The 17912-nt window shown below is 49.5% G+C and overlaps 1 protein-coding gene across 5 annotated transcripts in view; it reads right to left on the bottom strand.

Annotated features, from left to right (window-relative positions):
- Nucleotides 1-17912, bottom strand: part of CCDC9B (coiled-coil domain containing 9B) — a 58042-nt gene that overhangs the window by 18706 nt on the left and 21424 nt on the right. For 2 of the 5 annotated variants that reach the window (XM_064425637.1, XM_064425639.1), the window contains exons 1-7: nt 9216-9314; nt 7804-7857; nt 5435-5548; nt 4955-5059; nt 4148-4210; nt 3597-3761; nt 210-359 (exon numbers count right to left, since the gene is read on the bottom strand). In XM_064425637.1, the coding sequence (XP_064281707.1) occupies nt 210-359; nt 3597-3761; nt 4148-4210; nt 4955-5059; nt 5435-5548; nt 7804-7857; nt 9216-9299 (735 nt within the window). In that variant the 5' untranslated portion in view covers nt 9300-9314. Of the gene's footprint in view, nt 1-209; nt 360-3596; nt 3762-4147; nt 4211-4954; nt 5060-5434; nt 5549-7803; nt 7858-9215; nt 9315-13664; nt 13856-17912 lie in introns of those variants that run through there. The other 3 variants (XM_064425640.1, XM_064425641.1, XM_064425642.1) reach the window with 3 other exon arrangements.

Below are 17912 nucleotides of genomic sequence, written 5' to 3'. Positions count from 1 at the left end.
TTTAGGAGGCTTCTAGCTTTAGCTAGGATCACAGGGGAGGGAAAAGATCGTGGCTTTCTTCTTTCACAGGGATGGAAGTCAGAGATACGGAGAGAAGCTGCACTATTAACACAGAGTGTCTCCCAACATCCTGTGGCTAGGCTCTCCTCATGCCAGCAGAAGTGGATGCCATGGATAGGTGACAGGCCAGTCACTAGCACTGTACTTACCTTTTCCTTGTTGTCCATGGTGATGGCAATCTGCATCCTCCTTCCCCGTCGGAAAGCCACCAAATGGTCCATCTCCTCCTCGCTCAGGTCCGGCACTCGGCCCGGGCCAGGGAAGCTCTCGGCGCGTTTCTCACTGACGATTCTCTTGCCCTGGAAGGCACAGGCTGAGTTAAGGACACCTCCATTAGCTCTCTAGGAGAGTGGTCATCCCAAACTGCAAAGGATTTTGGGCTGGCAGAACAGAAAATGAGCCGAACAGTCAGTCCCCTTGGCTTATAAAGCTGCCACCCCACTCTAAGGGATCTGTGATACTACAGAGGTGTGTTTAGCTGAGCACAACATCAGCAGGGTGGATTTACCCTGCTTGGATAATCTGCAGCATGAACACTGAAGGATGGTTTTATTTTAAGCATGCGTCTGTCTTAGAAACAAAGGTGAGGTTGTCCCCTCCCCATACAACATGTCCCACTAAAATGTGAGGCTACCTTAGAGCATAAGCCTAGAAGGTGGAAAAAGAGAACAGTGGGGATCCTTCCCTTTAACCTTGTCCACATAGCAGTTACTCCCCTGAAGTGTATTAGCACTTGATAATTCATCATTTCATAGGCATTGTGTGTTTGTATCTCTGGAATTATTTATTCAGCAGTGGAATACTTAAGAAACCTGATATATAAGTTCCTTGAGCAAGGGCAGTTTACCCCTCTAAGATACTATTTACAGCTGTCTGTATTAGTGTCATGACTTCACTACATGGATTTACATCTGTTTCTTATTTTGTTAATGATCTTTGTTGCTGGCTGATGTCCTGCCAGTGCCCTCAGCCATCAATTCCACAAAATGAGCACATCTTTTGTACAACAAGATACTCATACTTTTTTTTTTTCACTTAAAAGTATCATCTTTCAGGCCAGTCATGAGCCTTTTTATTTTTGCCTTACAAGGAAATGAGAGACTTAATAAGTCATATCCATCATTATCTCTGATCTTTTTATTTTCTCTTCATCCATATGAAGTCTGCTCAACTTCACCAAGGATGAAGAAACCTCAGCAGCTTCCCTCTCTAAAGGATGGTGCATTTTACTCTGTTTTCCACCCTGGGCTTTCACATTTACTGCAGTCTTGATTTAAAAGGTACTCAAAATCTCCAAGGAAACTTTAGTGAAACTTGGGAACTCTTTGTTGCTATGAAATTGTTTTTAAACAAAAAAAAAAAAAAAAAAAAAAGCAAACCCTGATTTGTAGGGAAGACATGCAATCAGGGCCTTTGCCATGACATGTGATACCAAGAAGCCTCACATTAACCTCATTTTCCCTCGGCTCTGCCAGGAGTGCAGATGTTAGTGAGGAGAGAGCCTTGCTGTTCACAGCCTCCATCAGCATGACCTTTTTTACAGCTTCTCAGTCATCGGGCTTCCTAGCACATGATGAATGTTTTAGGAGACACTGGAGTATTTTCAGCAGCAGAACTTCAGTCTCTTGTTTATTCATCTTTCACATTTGTGTGATTTTGCTGTTTCAGCAGAGATAGTTCTTGAGTCAGCCTGATGCAGGGGAGAGGAGTGGTCTGGCTCTGCCTGTCCTGTCAGCCCCAGATGAACAGACATGATGGGAACCTTGTTACATATTCCCTTGGGGATTTCTAGCTCTGCTTTTGGGTTCAGTATTTCCAGGCTGTACTGCTGAGGTTAGAGCCTGAACTGGAGACTGACCTGGCTCTGCCCTCCCCAGAGCACTGGTACGAGGTGTTTGGCATCCTACTTAACATAATTTTTTTATTAAAAAAGTAAGCTCAGAGATGGTTTAGAAGGCAACAACAAGCTATTAATCCACAAGTTGTACATCAAGCATTTATTCATCTTAAGTCAACAGCTGTTCCCTAGAGCTCTGCAGTGTTTAGGTGTTAATGGCTCATCCTTTAGACATGTAACAGGGTCACAGATACCTCTTGCCAGGGAGGTCTGGCACTGGGAGGATATTTGAAGGTGACTTCATCACTTGCTGTCTGAGAAAGTCCCTTGTGAAACCCAACACAAAGAGACTTGTGCCCAAACACCTCAAGCACAACAGAAGCCTCAAAGAACATCACTGGATTACAGGGAGGTGACACTATCCCTGGGCTACTGGATGTTAAAAGGCACAGTGTGAAGGCTGGTGCTGGCAAAGCCTTCAAACCCTGCATTTATTGAGCAGATGGCAAGGAAGACTCAGAGGAAATACAGGAAACAGCTATTTAACAGAGATGTGGCAGCTAGACACCTCCAGGCTGGGAGACCACCAGATTTTCTGTGTAATACCCTTTGCCTTCCCTCCCTTTACCACTCCTTCCCTTCTTTCTTCCCTCCCTCCCTCCCTCCCCATTTTGCTTCTGGCTAAGCTGCCTTGCCTGAAGGCACAATCTGCTCAATGTATCTGCTGACATGTGTCTTCTTTCCTTGTTTCCTATTTTAAACGTCTGGGTGACTTCCCAGCCTGCTTGTCCCATGTTGGGAAATCCTGGTCCTTGATGCCCCAGCTCCCAGAGAGAGATGTCATATGAGGAGAGCACCCATGCAGAGCCAACAGGGACAGAGAGCAGGTTTACAGCCACAGCGCGTGGCAGAGCCAACTCCTCCCCTCCACAGGGCTTGTCCTGGGTCATTCCCTGCCTGACAGAGATCTGGGACTCTGGCACCAGCTCTTTAGCTTAGTCAGAACTACACCACTCCCCATACAGAGTCACTGTAAGGTGAGATGTGTCCATCTCATGTCTGAAGCATGCCCCAGATTGCAGAGGCTGTGTTAAAAATACTCATCCAAGGTGTGCCAGGAAAAAGAACAGGGGAACAAAGGAAACCCCTGGACTTCTGTCCAGTTTGTGAAATTCTCCAGCTGGCTTGCCTTTGGGGCATCTTGCTTGACTGTGATTAACTGTAGGTTATTGATGGTTGGATGTGAGTGGTTTTCTACACAGCTGAGGAGCTCTGGTGCTGGGACCTTGCAGTGGTCACAGGAAGGATGGTGGTGCCTCATTCAGTCACACCAGTGTCACCAAGCAAGCCCCTCTTTCCAGGCACAGCAACACAGTTTAACACCAGAGTGGCCCAGGAGGGCAATAAGGTAACTAATCCCTCTGAAAGGGAACTGGTTCCACCTGGCTGGGTGGAGGGTGTTGCTGAGGGGGTTAGCAAGGCCTGAGAGCTGATTCCTGGGAATCAGATATAGAGAGGGAAGCATGTGGTAGCTCTGAGGTTGTGTTGAAGAACTGTGAAATGAGAGGAAACAAACAGTAAGGGAACTATTCCCTTTGGATGTGGCATGCTGGACAGAAAGCTCAAGTGAGAGGCAGAACAGAAGCCCCTTTGTAAGTCAAGAGGCTGCAGTGTAAGAGCAATCCTCTTCCCTACTCACCTTTGCTTTGTTGTCCATGGTAACAGCCAGCTGCATCCTCTTCCCCATCCTGAATGTGAACATATGATCTGCTTCCTCCTCCTCCTCCTCTTCCTCACTGCCAATACCAAACCCAGGGCTTGTAGGACAGGGGCTTCCCCATTTCTCACTCACCACCCTTTTGTCCTGGAAAATGAACCACTTCCATTAGCAAATCCAGACCCTTGACTGAGGGATGTGATTCCCTTCCCCAAACACACCTGCACACAAGCGGAAAGGCAGCTACAGAACAGCCCTTGCCCCCAGGAAGTTCTCTGTGCCCAGCACACTGCTGTGACATTCCTGGGGAACAAGGGGCTTGTTGTCTGCTCAGCAGCAAAACCCACAAAGACAGCAGGGCTGAAAAATCCTTTGCACTTACAAATCTGACATTTCAGACTAAAATGCCAGAGTTATGGAAAAGAAATGCCATCCTCATCTCTTTCTGCAGCACACTGAGTTAGCTTGGGAAAGCCTAAGTCCTGCTGAAGGTGGCCTTGGAAGCCAAGTGGATGGCTGAGGGTGGTGCTCACCATCGAGAGGGCTGGGCTATCTTGTCCATAGTGTTCAGTCTGGGTAATTGCATCTTTCAGGTCCTGTATGAGAGAAAAATGTGTGCAGCAGCGCACCCCGAGAGAGGCGAGGGCCGTGGCCAGGGTGGGACAGGAGCAATGCACTGGCCTGGATCCAACAACCCAGAGTGCTGAAAGCAGGGTGGGCTGGCTCAGCAGGCTCTGCATGAGCTCTGGCAGAGTTCACCAAGGGGTTAAGGCAGGACTGGCTTCCCAAGCCCCACGCTGCCAGGATGGGTGGACAGAGCTTATCAGATTTGGTCCAGTTAGGAAGGAAACTTGGGACTCACAGCCTCTGGCCCAGGGCCACTTGCTTTGCTCACTCCCCAAGCCTAAGGAGACCATAAGTCTTCCCAGCCTATGGCATTCTCAGAGGCACTCCTGATGCCTCCAGTGACACACACACATACACCTGATATACTCTGCCTACATACCTGCAGTGATACTGACACCTGGGACCTGTCCAGGGCCAAGTGTGCCTGTCCACACACCCAGCCATCTGCCAGTTATGTCTTTGTGCATGGGGAGAGGTGCCTGGGCATGGCTGGAAATGTGTGTGCAGCACCTCACATCACTCTGATCATGACACCTCACATCACTCACATCTGACATGACATCTCTGCAGAATTTACCCACACTTTTTAGTGCTTAGGATGTATTTCCTGTGCCTCAAAGAACTTTGTTGTGGATGGCCTCTCAGAAATGCCACTTTGCAGCAGCAAGACTGGAGTGAGAGCTGGCCTGTGGTGAAGGAGAGGCACCACTTACGTTGTGAGCTTTGGTGATGGTAATAGTGAGTCCATCCTGCTTGGGCCTCCTGGAGGTAACAGCCATTCCCTCCTGTTCTGCTCGCTTTTTGTCCTCTTCTATTTCCTGAAACACAGATACCCCTTATCACCAGCCTGTATCTGGATGCTGTTCATTTTCCTGTTTATTTCTGTTAAACAGACCCACCTCTAAGAGGGAGTGGACCAACTTGTGTCCCAGTTATGGGATGCAGACAGAGGAAGGTGGCAGTGGGAGAGGAGATGCTGCAGCAGTGCAGAAAGTGTCACTGTCTGTTCTCCAAAGCAACTCATGACTTGTAGTTAAAGGCTAAGGTAAAGCCTAAGCTAAAGGCAGAGCTCTGCCCACCTGCTCCAAGTGTTTCCAATATAAACATGGTATCTGTGTAACATAGTCATTCTGACTGTGCTGACAATCTTCTTTACACTGAGAGCTGGGGAAGGTAAGGACCTGCAGACTCACCTGGTACCTTCGTATCAGCGCCTCGTTTTTTTTCCGCAAAGCCAAGATTTTCTTATCAAGTTCAACATCTTTCTGCTCTTTCTTCCTTAACACAGCATCATCCACAGCAGCATCCTGAAACACAAGGAGCAAAGTTCTTCTCAGTCATCTTACCAACAGGATGAAGCCTGCTCCTTCTGTCTGGACAGGGTGGGAAATGAAAGAGTCTTTCCCATCACTTCTCCCTGAGTCTTTTCCTGACAGAATTCACCTTTCCTTTTCTTACAATTTTTGTTCAGGAATGAGGTAGTTTGAGCAAAGTGCTGCTGCCCCACTTTGATGGCTGTCAGTGGGCTCCAGAGTTAACTCCCTGCTTATCTGCACACAGTACATGACCCTCACTTTCGCGTGTTCTGGGGCATGGAGGAGGTGTGCTGGGTGTCAGACATCAGTGAGGGAAAGGCAGCAGAACCTGCTCATGACACAGACCGCAGCTCCTGCGCCAGCCCATCTCCACTGGCGTCCCCTGTCAGGGGTATCTGATCTAACAACCCCTGCCAAGGGTTGTTCTGCCAGGACACAGGGACACAGGCACACATCTGTGTCCAAGTGGGACAACAAGGACATTTAAACTGCCTCCACACATTCTTCTGCTGGACAATAAGATTTTGTCAAGATCTGTGGGAAACAAATGGCTTTTCCATTGCCATTCATCATCGGGTATACGACAGGTGAGCAGATTGCTTTTGTGGGTGGATACAGTTCCATGGGCATTTTGCAAGGCTGATTAAAGCCAAATTCGGTGTTTACCTGAACAGTAGCTGTTCTGGGAGCGCTAAATTGGCAGGTTCACTGTTTACCAAGCTCTGGGGTGTTGGCTGCTGAGGGTGGGATCAAAGTGGTGCATGCCCTCAAACACACCCCTTTCATCTTCAGATTCTTTTGAAGGAGAACTGGCAGAGCTGCCGGCTTGAGAAAAATTTTTAAATTCCTGCAGAGGTTGTATTTGCGCTCTTCTCTTTTCAAAGCAAAAAAATGGAAAAGGCCTGTCAGGCTATTCTGCCTCTGCCCATTTGTCAGCATTTTGTCTACGCTGCAAGACGGCTGGTACCGGGGGGGAGGGGGTCCTTCCATTTCCAGCTGGAAACAAGTCACTGGAAGGAAAGTTTGCTGGTGTTCAGCACTTCTCCTCCCTTTTATTAACGAAGCCATTACGGTGTTTCTCTCTGCACAACCTGTTTCAGCAAATGCTAGGAGCTGTGGGCGGGAGGGGTCACTCACCCGCACAGCCGGGCCCCGCAGCCGAAGAGCTGGGCAGCGTGTGGAGCCCACGCTCAGCTCCCAGGGGCTCACCCATTGTAGACTTCAGCCCAGTCAGCGTTTGCTCGTCAGCTGCCGCGCCGAGCCAGCCGATAACAGGGGGCCGTGCCCTCTCCTCCGTTTCTGGAACGAACCCGCTGCCCCAGCCCGTGCTGGAGCTGATGCTCAGGATGGAAAGTGGCTCCAGCGTGCCCTCCCCAGAGTAAAGCTCTTCCGGGGAGCCAAGGTGCCCGTATGTCACCGCGACAGAGAGTTATAAATGGCTTTGGCAGAGCAAACGTGCGATGGCTTTGAATCAGCAATCAGCTGAACCCAAAGCCTCCCCAGGAGCAGGGCATAGCCACGGAACGAGAGGCCTCATTCTATTGCAAATTAAAATGTCACAGAAGGAGAAAATGGAAAGCTATCGTCTTCAGGCTTCAGTTAAATGACGACATCCCGTTGTGTCACAGCCCCTCTCCTAAGTGGCACACACACTAGCTACGCAGCTCCTTGGGGGCTGGAGGGACACCTCACTCCAGACTGTCTCTGCGTGCAGTGTTTTCCTACACACTTCTACAATCGCCTGCTTCTACAGCGAGACCTCGGAGACAGCAGGGTTGGGAAAGTGTGAATGGCAGGAGGTGGGGGGAGGGAAAGGGGACAGGAGCGGCCCGTACTAACGTTCTTCTTCGTAAGCAAATGTATCCGCTCTTTTTAAGAAATATCCTCTTCCTTGACAGCTGCAGCTGAAGCTCTCACCAGCACAGGCACCATCCAGCACTGCCTGTGTTTCTGTTTGTTATCTGCCTGCCAGGAGGCACCTTGTCCTGAGCCAGCCACCACAACCTGCCCCGGCGAGGGATGTAAACCCCGGCACCCAAAATGCGCTCCCCCCAGCACCCCTCCCACGGTGCGGTACGGCTTGTCTGCTCCCCGTGCCTGCTGGCAGCCAGGCGAGGCAAGAAAACAAAGCGACAGCCGCCAAAAGGCCACCCTGAAGGAAGCGAGTGCAAGTCCTTGCGTGGCCTTTTGGGGTGAGGGACCCCAGCGCCCCCGCCCCTCCCAGGCCCCGCGCAGGCAGCACTCACAGCTCGGTGCATGTTGGACATCGGCGGCGGAGCCCGGCGGATTCCAGAGCAGAGCTAAAAGAGGAGAGCCATCAGACGGCCTTTCTCAGCACTGGTTGCACAGCATACAAGATCATGTTTTGATTACAAAAGCCTCGTCTGGGCTCCCAGCCAAGAGCACTGACTGCCTAATATACCAAGCACAGACAGGGTTTGGAGTGCCTGTGTCCTCCTCTCCAATCTCACTCTCTTTTTAAAAGAAACACTCCCCCTTTTCCCCCCCTCCTGACTCCTTTTAACTTCCTGATGCCACAAACCCTCGTTCAAAGTGGGAAAAGCCGGGTGAACAATGACGGATGGATCAGGCAAACAGCTTGGCTTCGCTGCGTGGCCATTCACGGGGTCGTGTTGTTTGTTATGCATGGCTGGCTCCACGCCTGGCGGGGCCGGGAAATATCTGGGGTGCTGGATGTCTTGTGAGTGTGAGTGCGTGCACGAGCCTGCATGGGAAAACATGGGTCAGATTTGCCTTTTTCTGTTTAATTTCAGTATTCTCTGGGAATGATTTCCCCACTGTTAAAGTGGGCCTTTCTTTCAGGAAGGAACTGAAGAGTGCTGTGGGGTGGGCATCACCAGCTGGCAGCAGGGCTAGCAGGAAGCACACAGCCAAAGCAGAGGGACTCCTGTAAGTCCCTGTCTGAAAGCTGCCAAAACAACCCTCAGGAGAGTCACAAGTAGCAACGGGGCTTTGAGGGAACAGCATTCAGCTGCTGCATCTTGAATCACCACATGAACCCTTACCTCACCATAGGATATCCTGAGCTGGAAGGAACCCACAGGATCATCCAGCCCAACTCCTGGCTCTGCCCAGACACCACAACAATCCCACCCTGTTTTTGAGAGCATTGTTCAAAAGCTCCTTGAGCTCTGGCAGCTTTGGGGCCATGACCACTCCCTGGGGAGCCTGCTCAGTGCCTGACCCCCCTCTGGGGTTAAGAACCTTTTCCCGACATCCAGCCAAACCCTCCTGACACAGCTCCAGCTGTTCCCTCGGCTCCTGTTCCTGGTCACAGATCAGAGATCAGAGCTGCTCCCCCCACTGCCCCCTGTGAGGAAGCTGCAGACCCCGATGAGTCTCCTCCAGGCTGAACAAACTTCAGCCATGTGTCCTGGCCATGTGCTACATTGTCCCTCAGCACAGACTGGCTGCCCACTCCATCCGTCCTAAGGGACACAGATCAAGTGTGAGGCAAACAGGAGATGGAAGCACACCAGGGAACGTTTTATTGCCCAAGGATTGATGCACAGCCCCGCCTTAATGTGGGCCCTGCTGTGCTCATATTTTAAAAAAACCAAGCTGGTCCACTGCTGCCCACTGTCCACTCTAAGACCTTTAAGCAGGTCAACTCCTCACAAAATCCAAGAAGACTGACCTGAAACCTGGAGTTTAAGGGAAGTCTGCCAAAGACTTTGCAGAACTCAGAATGTGGTCCCTTCTTTGCACATGACTTGGACATCACGGCTAAGGCACTAAGGAGCTGGAAGCACAGCTTAGTAAAAGCTCTTGGAGGGACAGACTGACCTATATTAATTAGTAGCTACCCAATGATGAAAGGAAATTGAAACCATTTCCAAGGCAGTGCTTCTGGATTCAGGCTTGATGAAGGAAATGAAGACTCAGCTGTGGGCAGAAAATTGGGAAAAAGAGCTTTGCTAGAGCCCAAGTGCTTGTCAAGAGGTTTGTGGTGGACACAGCTGTGCAGGAGATGCAGAATCATGTGGAGCTTTACCTTGGCCTGGGAATGCAGGGGAACTGTGGGATGGCACTGTCTTGGTTTTCCAAGCTGGCACACTCTCTTTTGAGGCCAGAGTGATATCCCATTTTTAGCTGGGCTGGAAGCCACAGGGACAAGGTCACCCAGGGACTGGGTTGAGTCAGGGAGTCAGTGTTCATGGAAACACTGAAGCCCTCACCAGCACAGGCACCATCCAGCACTGCCTGTGTTTCTGTTTGTTATCTGCCTGCCAGGAGGCACCTTGTCCTGAGCCAGCCACCACAACCTGCCCCGGCGAGGGATGTAAACCCCGGCACCCAAAATGTGCTCCCCCCAGCACCCTCCCATGGTGCAGTACGGCTTGTCTGCTCCCCGTGCCTGCTGGCAGCCAGGCGAGGCAAGAAAACAAAACAACAGCTGCCAAAAGGCCACCCTGAAGGAAGCGAGTGCAAGTCCTTGCGTGGCCTTTTGGGGTGAGGGACCCCAGCGCATTATCCTGTGCATTATCCTGTTTGTGTGGTGGTCATGTCTCTTGCCTCAAGGACACTGCACACTATGTTGATGCTGAGGTTCAGGTTAAAACAGAAACCATTACCCCAAACTCCAAGGCTGGGTTCTGTGTGCAGTGCAGGGTGAACACCATGTACAGCTGGGTTTCTTGTGCTGCCCATATGATGCTCAAATTATCAAGGCTTAAGCCAACTGCTCACAAGGAGCTTCTCCAGACTTCTCCAGACCTCACAGCCATGGCATCCTATGTCCCTGCCATTCCTGGCAGTGTGACCAAGCTCTGACCAAGCAATGAGCAGTGCCATAAACAGGGGTGAAGATCCCTAAAATACCTTTGCTTTTGCTGATGTCAGAGGAGAGCTGCATTTCCCTCCAGGGCAGTCTCAGCTGCTCCTGACCTCAATACAAAGAGCTGACATGTCTCAGCTGTCCTTTACCATGTCTGAGTGCCACAAATGACAAGCACCTACTTCTACATCATCATCTGAGATCAATGGGAACCCTCAGTGAACACTGCAGACACAGAAACCCAGGGGCAAAAGGGCCCAGTCAAGGAAGTAGCTTCTGCTGCTGCAGCAGTGGGGCAAAACAGGCTGGTTTGGGGACCTGCCTGTGCCCTTGGGACAGTCAGAGGAGAAAACAGAACCCTATAAATGTTCCAAGATTTATGGCATTATTAATATGCAAGTACATTTAATTATTCTCAGCACTGTGGCCAGGAAGGGCTGCAGTAACACCACAGCTGTCCCCAGTAAAAAGCTGTCAAAACCCCTGATTTTCTCTAAAGTGCAGTGTCAATCCCAAAACTGGCATTGCCTTCTGATGAGGTCTGTGCCTACATCAAGGTATGGGCAATCCTTCTGGACCATCATCCAGGCACCAGGGATTCCAATACCCAGAGGTTTGTTTTGGGAAGGAGAGGAGCCAGAGAAAGTTCCTAGTCTCCTGCTCTAGTGAGCAGGGTGTGCTGGATGCATGACATTTTGGGAGTCCTGCAGGACTTCAGGACACACTGAATCCTGTTCACACCAACACCCCCACCTGGGTGGCTGCAGGACACCAATCCTGCTCTCTGCAGCCCTTGGTGGCACATGCAGCAGCTTGACAGAATACTTCAGACAGTGAGTGTCTCCTGCATCCATGTTCAACAGGAAGGACATCTGGAGAAACCAGCCTCATTACTCACTCAGCAATTTGTACACCACACCTAGAGTTAATCTCTTTATTCTTTAAAATCCCATCCCCTGGTGGGATGGTCTAATTCTGGGCTCTCTTGTGCTCTGGCTGGTGCCATCTCTGAAACTGCTCAGCACAGTGGGCACATGAAGTGTACCCAGGTTGGCTCTGTGGTTTCTGCTTCATGGATCTGTCAGCTCTTGCTAACCTCAGGCTGCCCCTGAAGGAGCAGTCCCTGGGGTGGACAGCAGCTTCCTTCAGGAAAGCCTGGAAGCTGGAGGAATCAAGAGGATCTAAAAGGGGCTTTTCTGCATTGCCCTGCTGTGGCTGCATTGCACAGGGGCTCAGCTGACTGTCCTTAAGCACAGCCTCCAGCTGCCTACTTGGAGCCCTCGCCCTCCACTTGGGCCAAAGTGTGCTGGAGATTTTTCTGGGGCCAAGGAAGGAAAGCAGGGCAATGACCTCTCAGTTTTGTGCTTGTGACAGTGAAATAGTCCCTTTCTCTAATTGTGTGCTGCAAGGCCTTTCAGTTTTGGCACAAAGAGCCATCCCTGACAGCAGTCTGCCATCTCCCTGCTCCAGGACATCACTCAGCAGCTGGCATAAAGTTTTGCCCCATATTTTATCAGTAAGTCTCTGTCTCTCTGCCTTACACAAAGACTGAAGGAAAGAATCTGATTCTTCAAAAAATGCAAACTTGCCTGCCCCAAGAAGCATTCCTGGCATCCCTTCATCAGCCCTTCCACCAGCAGGAACTGCTTTGGTTTGAAATCCTCTCTCCTTTTCCTTTTGCACTCTGTGAAACTCCTCCAGAACCACTCAGTCCCATGCTGCCACTTTTCCCAAGTGCACTTCACCCAGCCTTATCCTGGCTCCTCTCCATTTTTTGCATGACCGCTATCGAGTCAACAGATGGCACTCGGGAACTGCTGGGAGGATCTGGGAGGCAGCTGCCAGAAGCCCACTGAAGGAGCTGAAGTCTGGATGCTGTGGGAGGCTGTTTCTATATTATGTGTCAGGACTGCAGATAAGGCACAGGGCTGAGTCTCAAGGCACGGCTGTGTGCAGCAATGTGCTGCCCGAGGCTCCTGAGCTGAACTAGCAATCCTTCTCCAGGCCTTGGATAGAGGGAGGGATGGGAACACAGTGTATCAAAGAAGAGTTCCCGGAGGCCTGGAGGCATACTTCCTACCAAACACACAATAAGGCAATTCCTCTTGCCTCCCTTGCCTCCCCCAGCTCTCATCCTTCAGGCAGCTGCACTGCAGGATTAAAAAGGGGTTGAGGTGTTTCCTCCAGCCAGAAGAAAGGTAGCATTCCTTAGACTGGGAAGAGGCACCAGGAAAAACTTGGTGGTTTTAAATGGTTTTTTAAAACCTTAAATGGGCTTTAGCTGGAGAGACTCGTGGGGATCAAAGGGCTGCCGAGACATTTGTTTTGAAATGGATCAATATACAATTAAAATTAAAACTACCAAAGACAGTTAAAGGATGTAATGGCAGTTTGGTCCTGCTTAAAAGCAGTAAGGATCATAGCTGCCTGTTGGTACTTCCACAGGGATACCAATCATGGCACAGCAGAGAAACGTCTCGGGATGTGCAGAGCAGCCCTCTTCCCATTTGGAACAAGACATCCCCTCTTTTCCCCTTTCCTGTACATCATCACAGCCTGCAGGGTCCTGCCTCAAGTCCTGTGGGTGAGTTCTGTGCATACCCGTGTTTAATGTCACCTTGAAAAACCATGATCTTGTCAGCTCTCCCAATATTTTCTGCTCCTGAAAACTTGTCATTCCAGTGTAAGACCTCTGAAGTGGTCATAGGCTGAGCAAATGAAAAATTAACCTGTCCACTTTTCCCACTTGCGGACACACTTAGCAGGGACAGTACAGGTTTGCTGACCTTGTTCACTACCCAGCCTTCAGATGTAGGACACAGGACCCAGCCTTGGGAGGGTGTGAGGATGTGGAAAGTGGCCAGGACAGCCAGTCAGGCAGGTTTTTTCATCTTTTATGGAAATGTAGTCCTTGGGGAAAGCATGGAATGCTGCAGACAGCAACTTGTTTGCCCTGTCATCAGCAGGGGCCGAGGGAGGTTCCCCATTCCAGCCCATGGCTTCAGCCTGGATCTAGGAGGACATGGACAGTCCAGTGGCCCGGGCTCACAAGCTGCAAATGAGCAGCCAGGAGCCAGGTTGCTCTTGACGTGGTCACATGCACTTTTTTAAGCTCCAAAAAGTCACAATTATTCCACATATGGCTGCTTTGGGGCTACATGAATAGTAGTGACCCACTTTGAATCTGATGCAAGAAGAAAAAAGTGGCAAATTCGGTGCCTCTCATCCCAGCCAAACTCCATTAAAGCCTAACAAAGCAGCTCATTTCCCTTTGCCAGCAGAACTCAAAAGCAAGCTCCAGAGACCAACCTTGGCTCCAGGGTCTGAACTGGACTGAAGGATCTCCATGGGCTCCAGCGGCGCCGCTTCACACGGATGCTGCATGGACTCCAACTGGGCTCAGCAGGAAGACTGGCTTTTCTTGTGCAGAGGGTCAAGGGGTGCAGCTGACTGGGAGCACAAACACAGGAAGGACCAGCCTGCACGAGGCTCTGAGGCGCCTGGGAAGGGAGGAGATGAAAAGGGGAGTCAAGGTGGCAATTAAATATTAAAGGACTAGTTCAACAATAATTAGTACTTGAGTGAAGGGAAGGGGTGGAGGTGCATGTGGTGCCTGGAAAATAGAAAAGATATTTCCAACAATGTTAGAGTGAATATAAAAGCAAATCTTTACTTGAAAGCTTGCAAGTACACTATATGGCAAAAATCACACATGGTATAGTAATTCTACAATTTTTATAAGGTTAGCCAATTAGTATACTTATCATATACTGTCCACTTAAAAGGTTAGTTGGTTAGGTAAGAATTCCTGGGGTGCCCACTGGAAGCAGTCCAGAGCTTTCTTTTGCCTCACTTTTATTATGTCTGGTCCACATTTTGGTTACAAAACAGAACATCCTTGTAGTTAGTTCTCTTCTTGAAATAAGACTACACAATATTTATAAAGTTATCCTACTGTTCCTAAATGTAGGGAAGAAAGAGAGGAAAACTACTAGAAGCTACTGCTTTAGCAATCTACAAAGCTACAAATATATTAAAAATATAAAAAGCAAAAAATCTTAGGCATCACATGAAGCACTTGCAGACTTGCTGGGCTGTGCCTGGCTGCTGAGCACTTCACTCAAATGGCAGAAAACTTCTGAAATTGCAAATAATCCCTGCTCCAACAAGATGGAAATCATAATTCAAGAGGGTGATACCTTTTTCTGGGCAAACATTTTGGGTCCCTGAGTGAGATCCTGAGCCAGGTGATTCTCCTTTGGGAATGTGGATATTTTGTTGGCCCTTCTGACCTGATCTCTGCAGCAAGGCTGAGGTGTTGCCCAGGCCTAGGGACACTGTGCAGTCCAATCACATGGGATTAGTGTGGGCTACAATGCAGGGTTTAGAATTGGGTTTGTAAAAAGGAAAAGTTCAATTTCTTTTCTCCCTGGAATATTTTGTTCCCTTCAGTACCTTCAGAAGGAATTGATTAAAAACACTTCCTTTGCCTGTTGTTGTTGAAACCTTTTGATGAAAAAGGTTTGGAACAAACATTTAAAGATGCCTTTTTCTGGAAGCACCAGATGAAATACTTGGAGCATTTCTGAAGCTCAGTTACTAACCAAAAAAAAAAAAGCAGAAACATTTCAACAAATAAAAGTGTAAGTTTTCCACTCTGCTCATGTATCTGCTCTTGAGCCAAGAGAATTGGTTTTCATCCCCCCAAGGCTCTGATCCTCCTGAAATGAGCCGTTTTGGCCAATTTCCTCGGCAAAATGTCAACTGGGCCATCTCTGGATGACACTGACACCCTGGCACTGGTGCCTTTGGGACCTTGTTTAGGCTGTGAAGGTATTGTAACAGGCACAGTTAGTCAAGGTGTGTCACATATCCCAGTGCCTTCTCTGGCCTTCTCCAAGCTGAGAATGTACATCCCAAATGTCATAGGAAGAATATTTATGTACAAAGGATGAATTAGTCTGGGATATCTCAGGATGCTCGGAGGGAACTGGCTCACTGTCAGTCACGCTTGGAAATGGTGTGAACATATGGGCAGCTTCAGAGTGAATGTGGCTACGCTCCCAGCACACAGCACTGGGAAAAATGGGACAATATTGCCACAGTGAGACTTCCCCTGCCAAGACAAAGTAGAACTGGGTCTCCATGGGCCTCCTGCCCCTTCATACACACTGCAAATTCAGCACATCTCTTATTTGCTTCAGTTTGCAATGTACCAGTGCCCAGAAACATAACTGCCATATGCCTGCAACCTTCTCAGCCTTGGTATTGGGTCAACAACTATTCAGAGGTTTCCAGCACTGCAGGAGCCTCACAGAAGCCTGAGAAAGAGGGAAGGGCCCTGCATGGATCTCTCCTTTCTGTGCAGCATGTGGGCCGTGCTCCAGCACACACCCTGGGCAGAAATAATGACTGACAATCAAAAACAACCTGTGAGCCTGATTCCTGAGCCTCTTTCAACCTCATGCCTTAAAATGGTGTGTACTGGAGAGGATGTTTCTTGTCAACACAGACAACTGCACAAATTTTGGAAGGTGATGGCTCTTCCAAGCCCATCCCAGTACAGAGTGGTCACAAACAGCACTGAACAAATAGGCACTAAATCTTATTCTTTAGTTATACTCCTAAGAACTCAAAATTTTGTTGCACCTATGAACAAGGAAAAGGTCCAGAAATAATGGACCAGTAGCAAGGAGAAAAATGGTGTGCTCTGTGTGTGCAAACATCTGCAGAGACACACGTCCTTCTGTGCACAATGACATTGCTTGTGCTGTGCTGCTGGGACAGCAGCAAATCAAATTTGCTGTATAGAGGAGACCCAGCATCTGTCTGAGCCTTTCTCTTCAGGCACCCAGCACCAATGGCTTTGGTGTAAAATGTAAACATTCAGACAAACAGCTCTGTCTCAGGTCCTGGCACCAAAACCATGACTAAAGCACTTTGTATCTCTAAATTAACCCCTCCTGAAGTTTCAGGAGGTGGGCAGCTACAGTCACCTGTAAAATAAGCTCTGCACAGTGAAGTGACTGGAGCTCATTTGGCTAATGCAGTGCTGCCCCCACCAGAGAGCTGTTCTCTGGCTAAGGAAGCAATTTCAGTGGCTGAGACAATGGGAGGTTTATGCAGCAGGAGCAGCCAGGACTGCTGCTGTACCCATGGAAATCTTCCAGCATGGGAGGTGTCTGGCACACTGTCTCTGGCTTTGAGCAGCAGAAGTACCCTGGCTATTTCATTGCTCCAGTGAGCAGTGACAAACCAGGGTTCATAAGCTGGCTGCAGATCCACGAGCCCTTGCACATTGCCTGGAAACCAGCAGTCTGCTGCAATCCGAGGCAGCTGCGCAATGATCCCCAGCCTTGCTTTGGCCACGATGACTTCAAGGGCTTGGGTGCCATGAAACTCATGACATGAGTGGTTTTGCACTGTGCAAAACATCATGCTGGTTGTCACCACTGCAAGCTGTCAACTTTGAGGATGGTTTCCCTGAGATTCAGGGTAGCACTGCCTGCAGAAAGAGAGGCAGGTACACATCCCAATCCAAAGAGACTGCTCTGGACCACTTGGCCTCCATCCTGCTGACCTACTCATCGTGGTTTGCCAGGCACTGTGAAAGAAAGAGTTCCTCTGGATGAAGGATGTTCACATCTTGATGGAATTGTCTTGTGGGAAGCATTTATGCTCCTAGTTCCTAAAATAGTTTGGGAACCCCATTTACTTGTCCTTCCTGCTCGCCCTTAGGTTGTTTTTGTAAGGAGAGGAAATCTTGGGATCAGCACATGCCTCCCCTAGAATGACAGAGATCTGCCCCACCAGTCTCAAACTGGCCAAGCACAGGGAGGTCACAGAGTGGCAATATTCCAAATGACAACATATTAAGGAGACCATCAGCTTCTGGCTGATGGGAGAGGCAGCTCCTCCTCTGCTGCAATGCAGGGGCAAGAGCCAAGCAGGTTTGAAGTAAGGGACTCCTGGATTCCCAGATTTGGCCATCACAGCCAGTCCCCCCCAGGCCTGGCAGTGCAGCAGCAGCCCCAGGAGGGACATGGGCAACGCTGTTGCCTGCCCTGGGCAGTGCTTTGCAGACAGCTGGGAGCACAAGCCCTGCTGTAGCCCCTGGCTAAGGGCAATGAAAAATAATTAATCCATGTGTTGAATACCTTGCAGCAGTAAGAGGAAACCTGCCAAGCTGTGGGAGTGAGGAAGTGTGATCACCCCCACTTACCAGACAAGGAGTTCGCACCTCAGGCTGAGCCAAACTAAAGCTGTAAGATGTGCCTGTCTCTCAGAAGCAGTGGGATGTTTGTAATCCAGCTGATTCCCACCATCCTTGCAGCTCCCATGACTCTATTAATATCATTACTGTTGCAAGAATTATTATTTAGCATCGGGAAGAATGAAAAGGAAATATCACCTATGTCCTTGTCACCACATTAATGCCAGCCGATCTTTTCAGCAGATACCAGGTTTCAGTCTTTCCTGCTGGGCCACACCAACACAAGCTGCTCTGGAGCTGCTTCTTGCAGTGGATCTGATCCTACCAGGCAAGTGACATTTCTG

The sequence above is a fragment of the Passer domesticus genome, chromosome 6 (assembly GCF_036417665.1).
Source record: "Passer domesticus isolate bPasDom1 chromosome 6, bPasDom1.hap1, whole genome shotgun sequence".
NCBI lineage: Eukaryota > Metazoa > Chordata > Aves > Passeriformes > Passeridae > Passer > Passer domesticus.
Note: the sequence above shows the minus strand (reverse complement) of the source record. Positions and strands in the feature narration are given on the sequence as shown.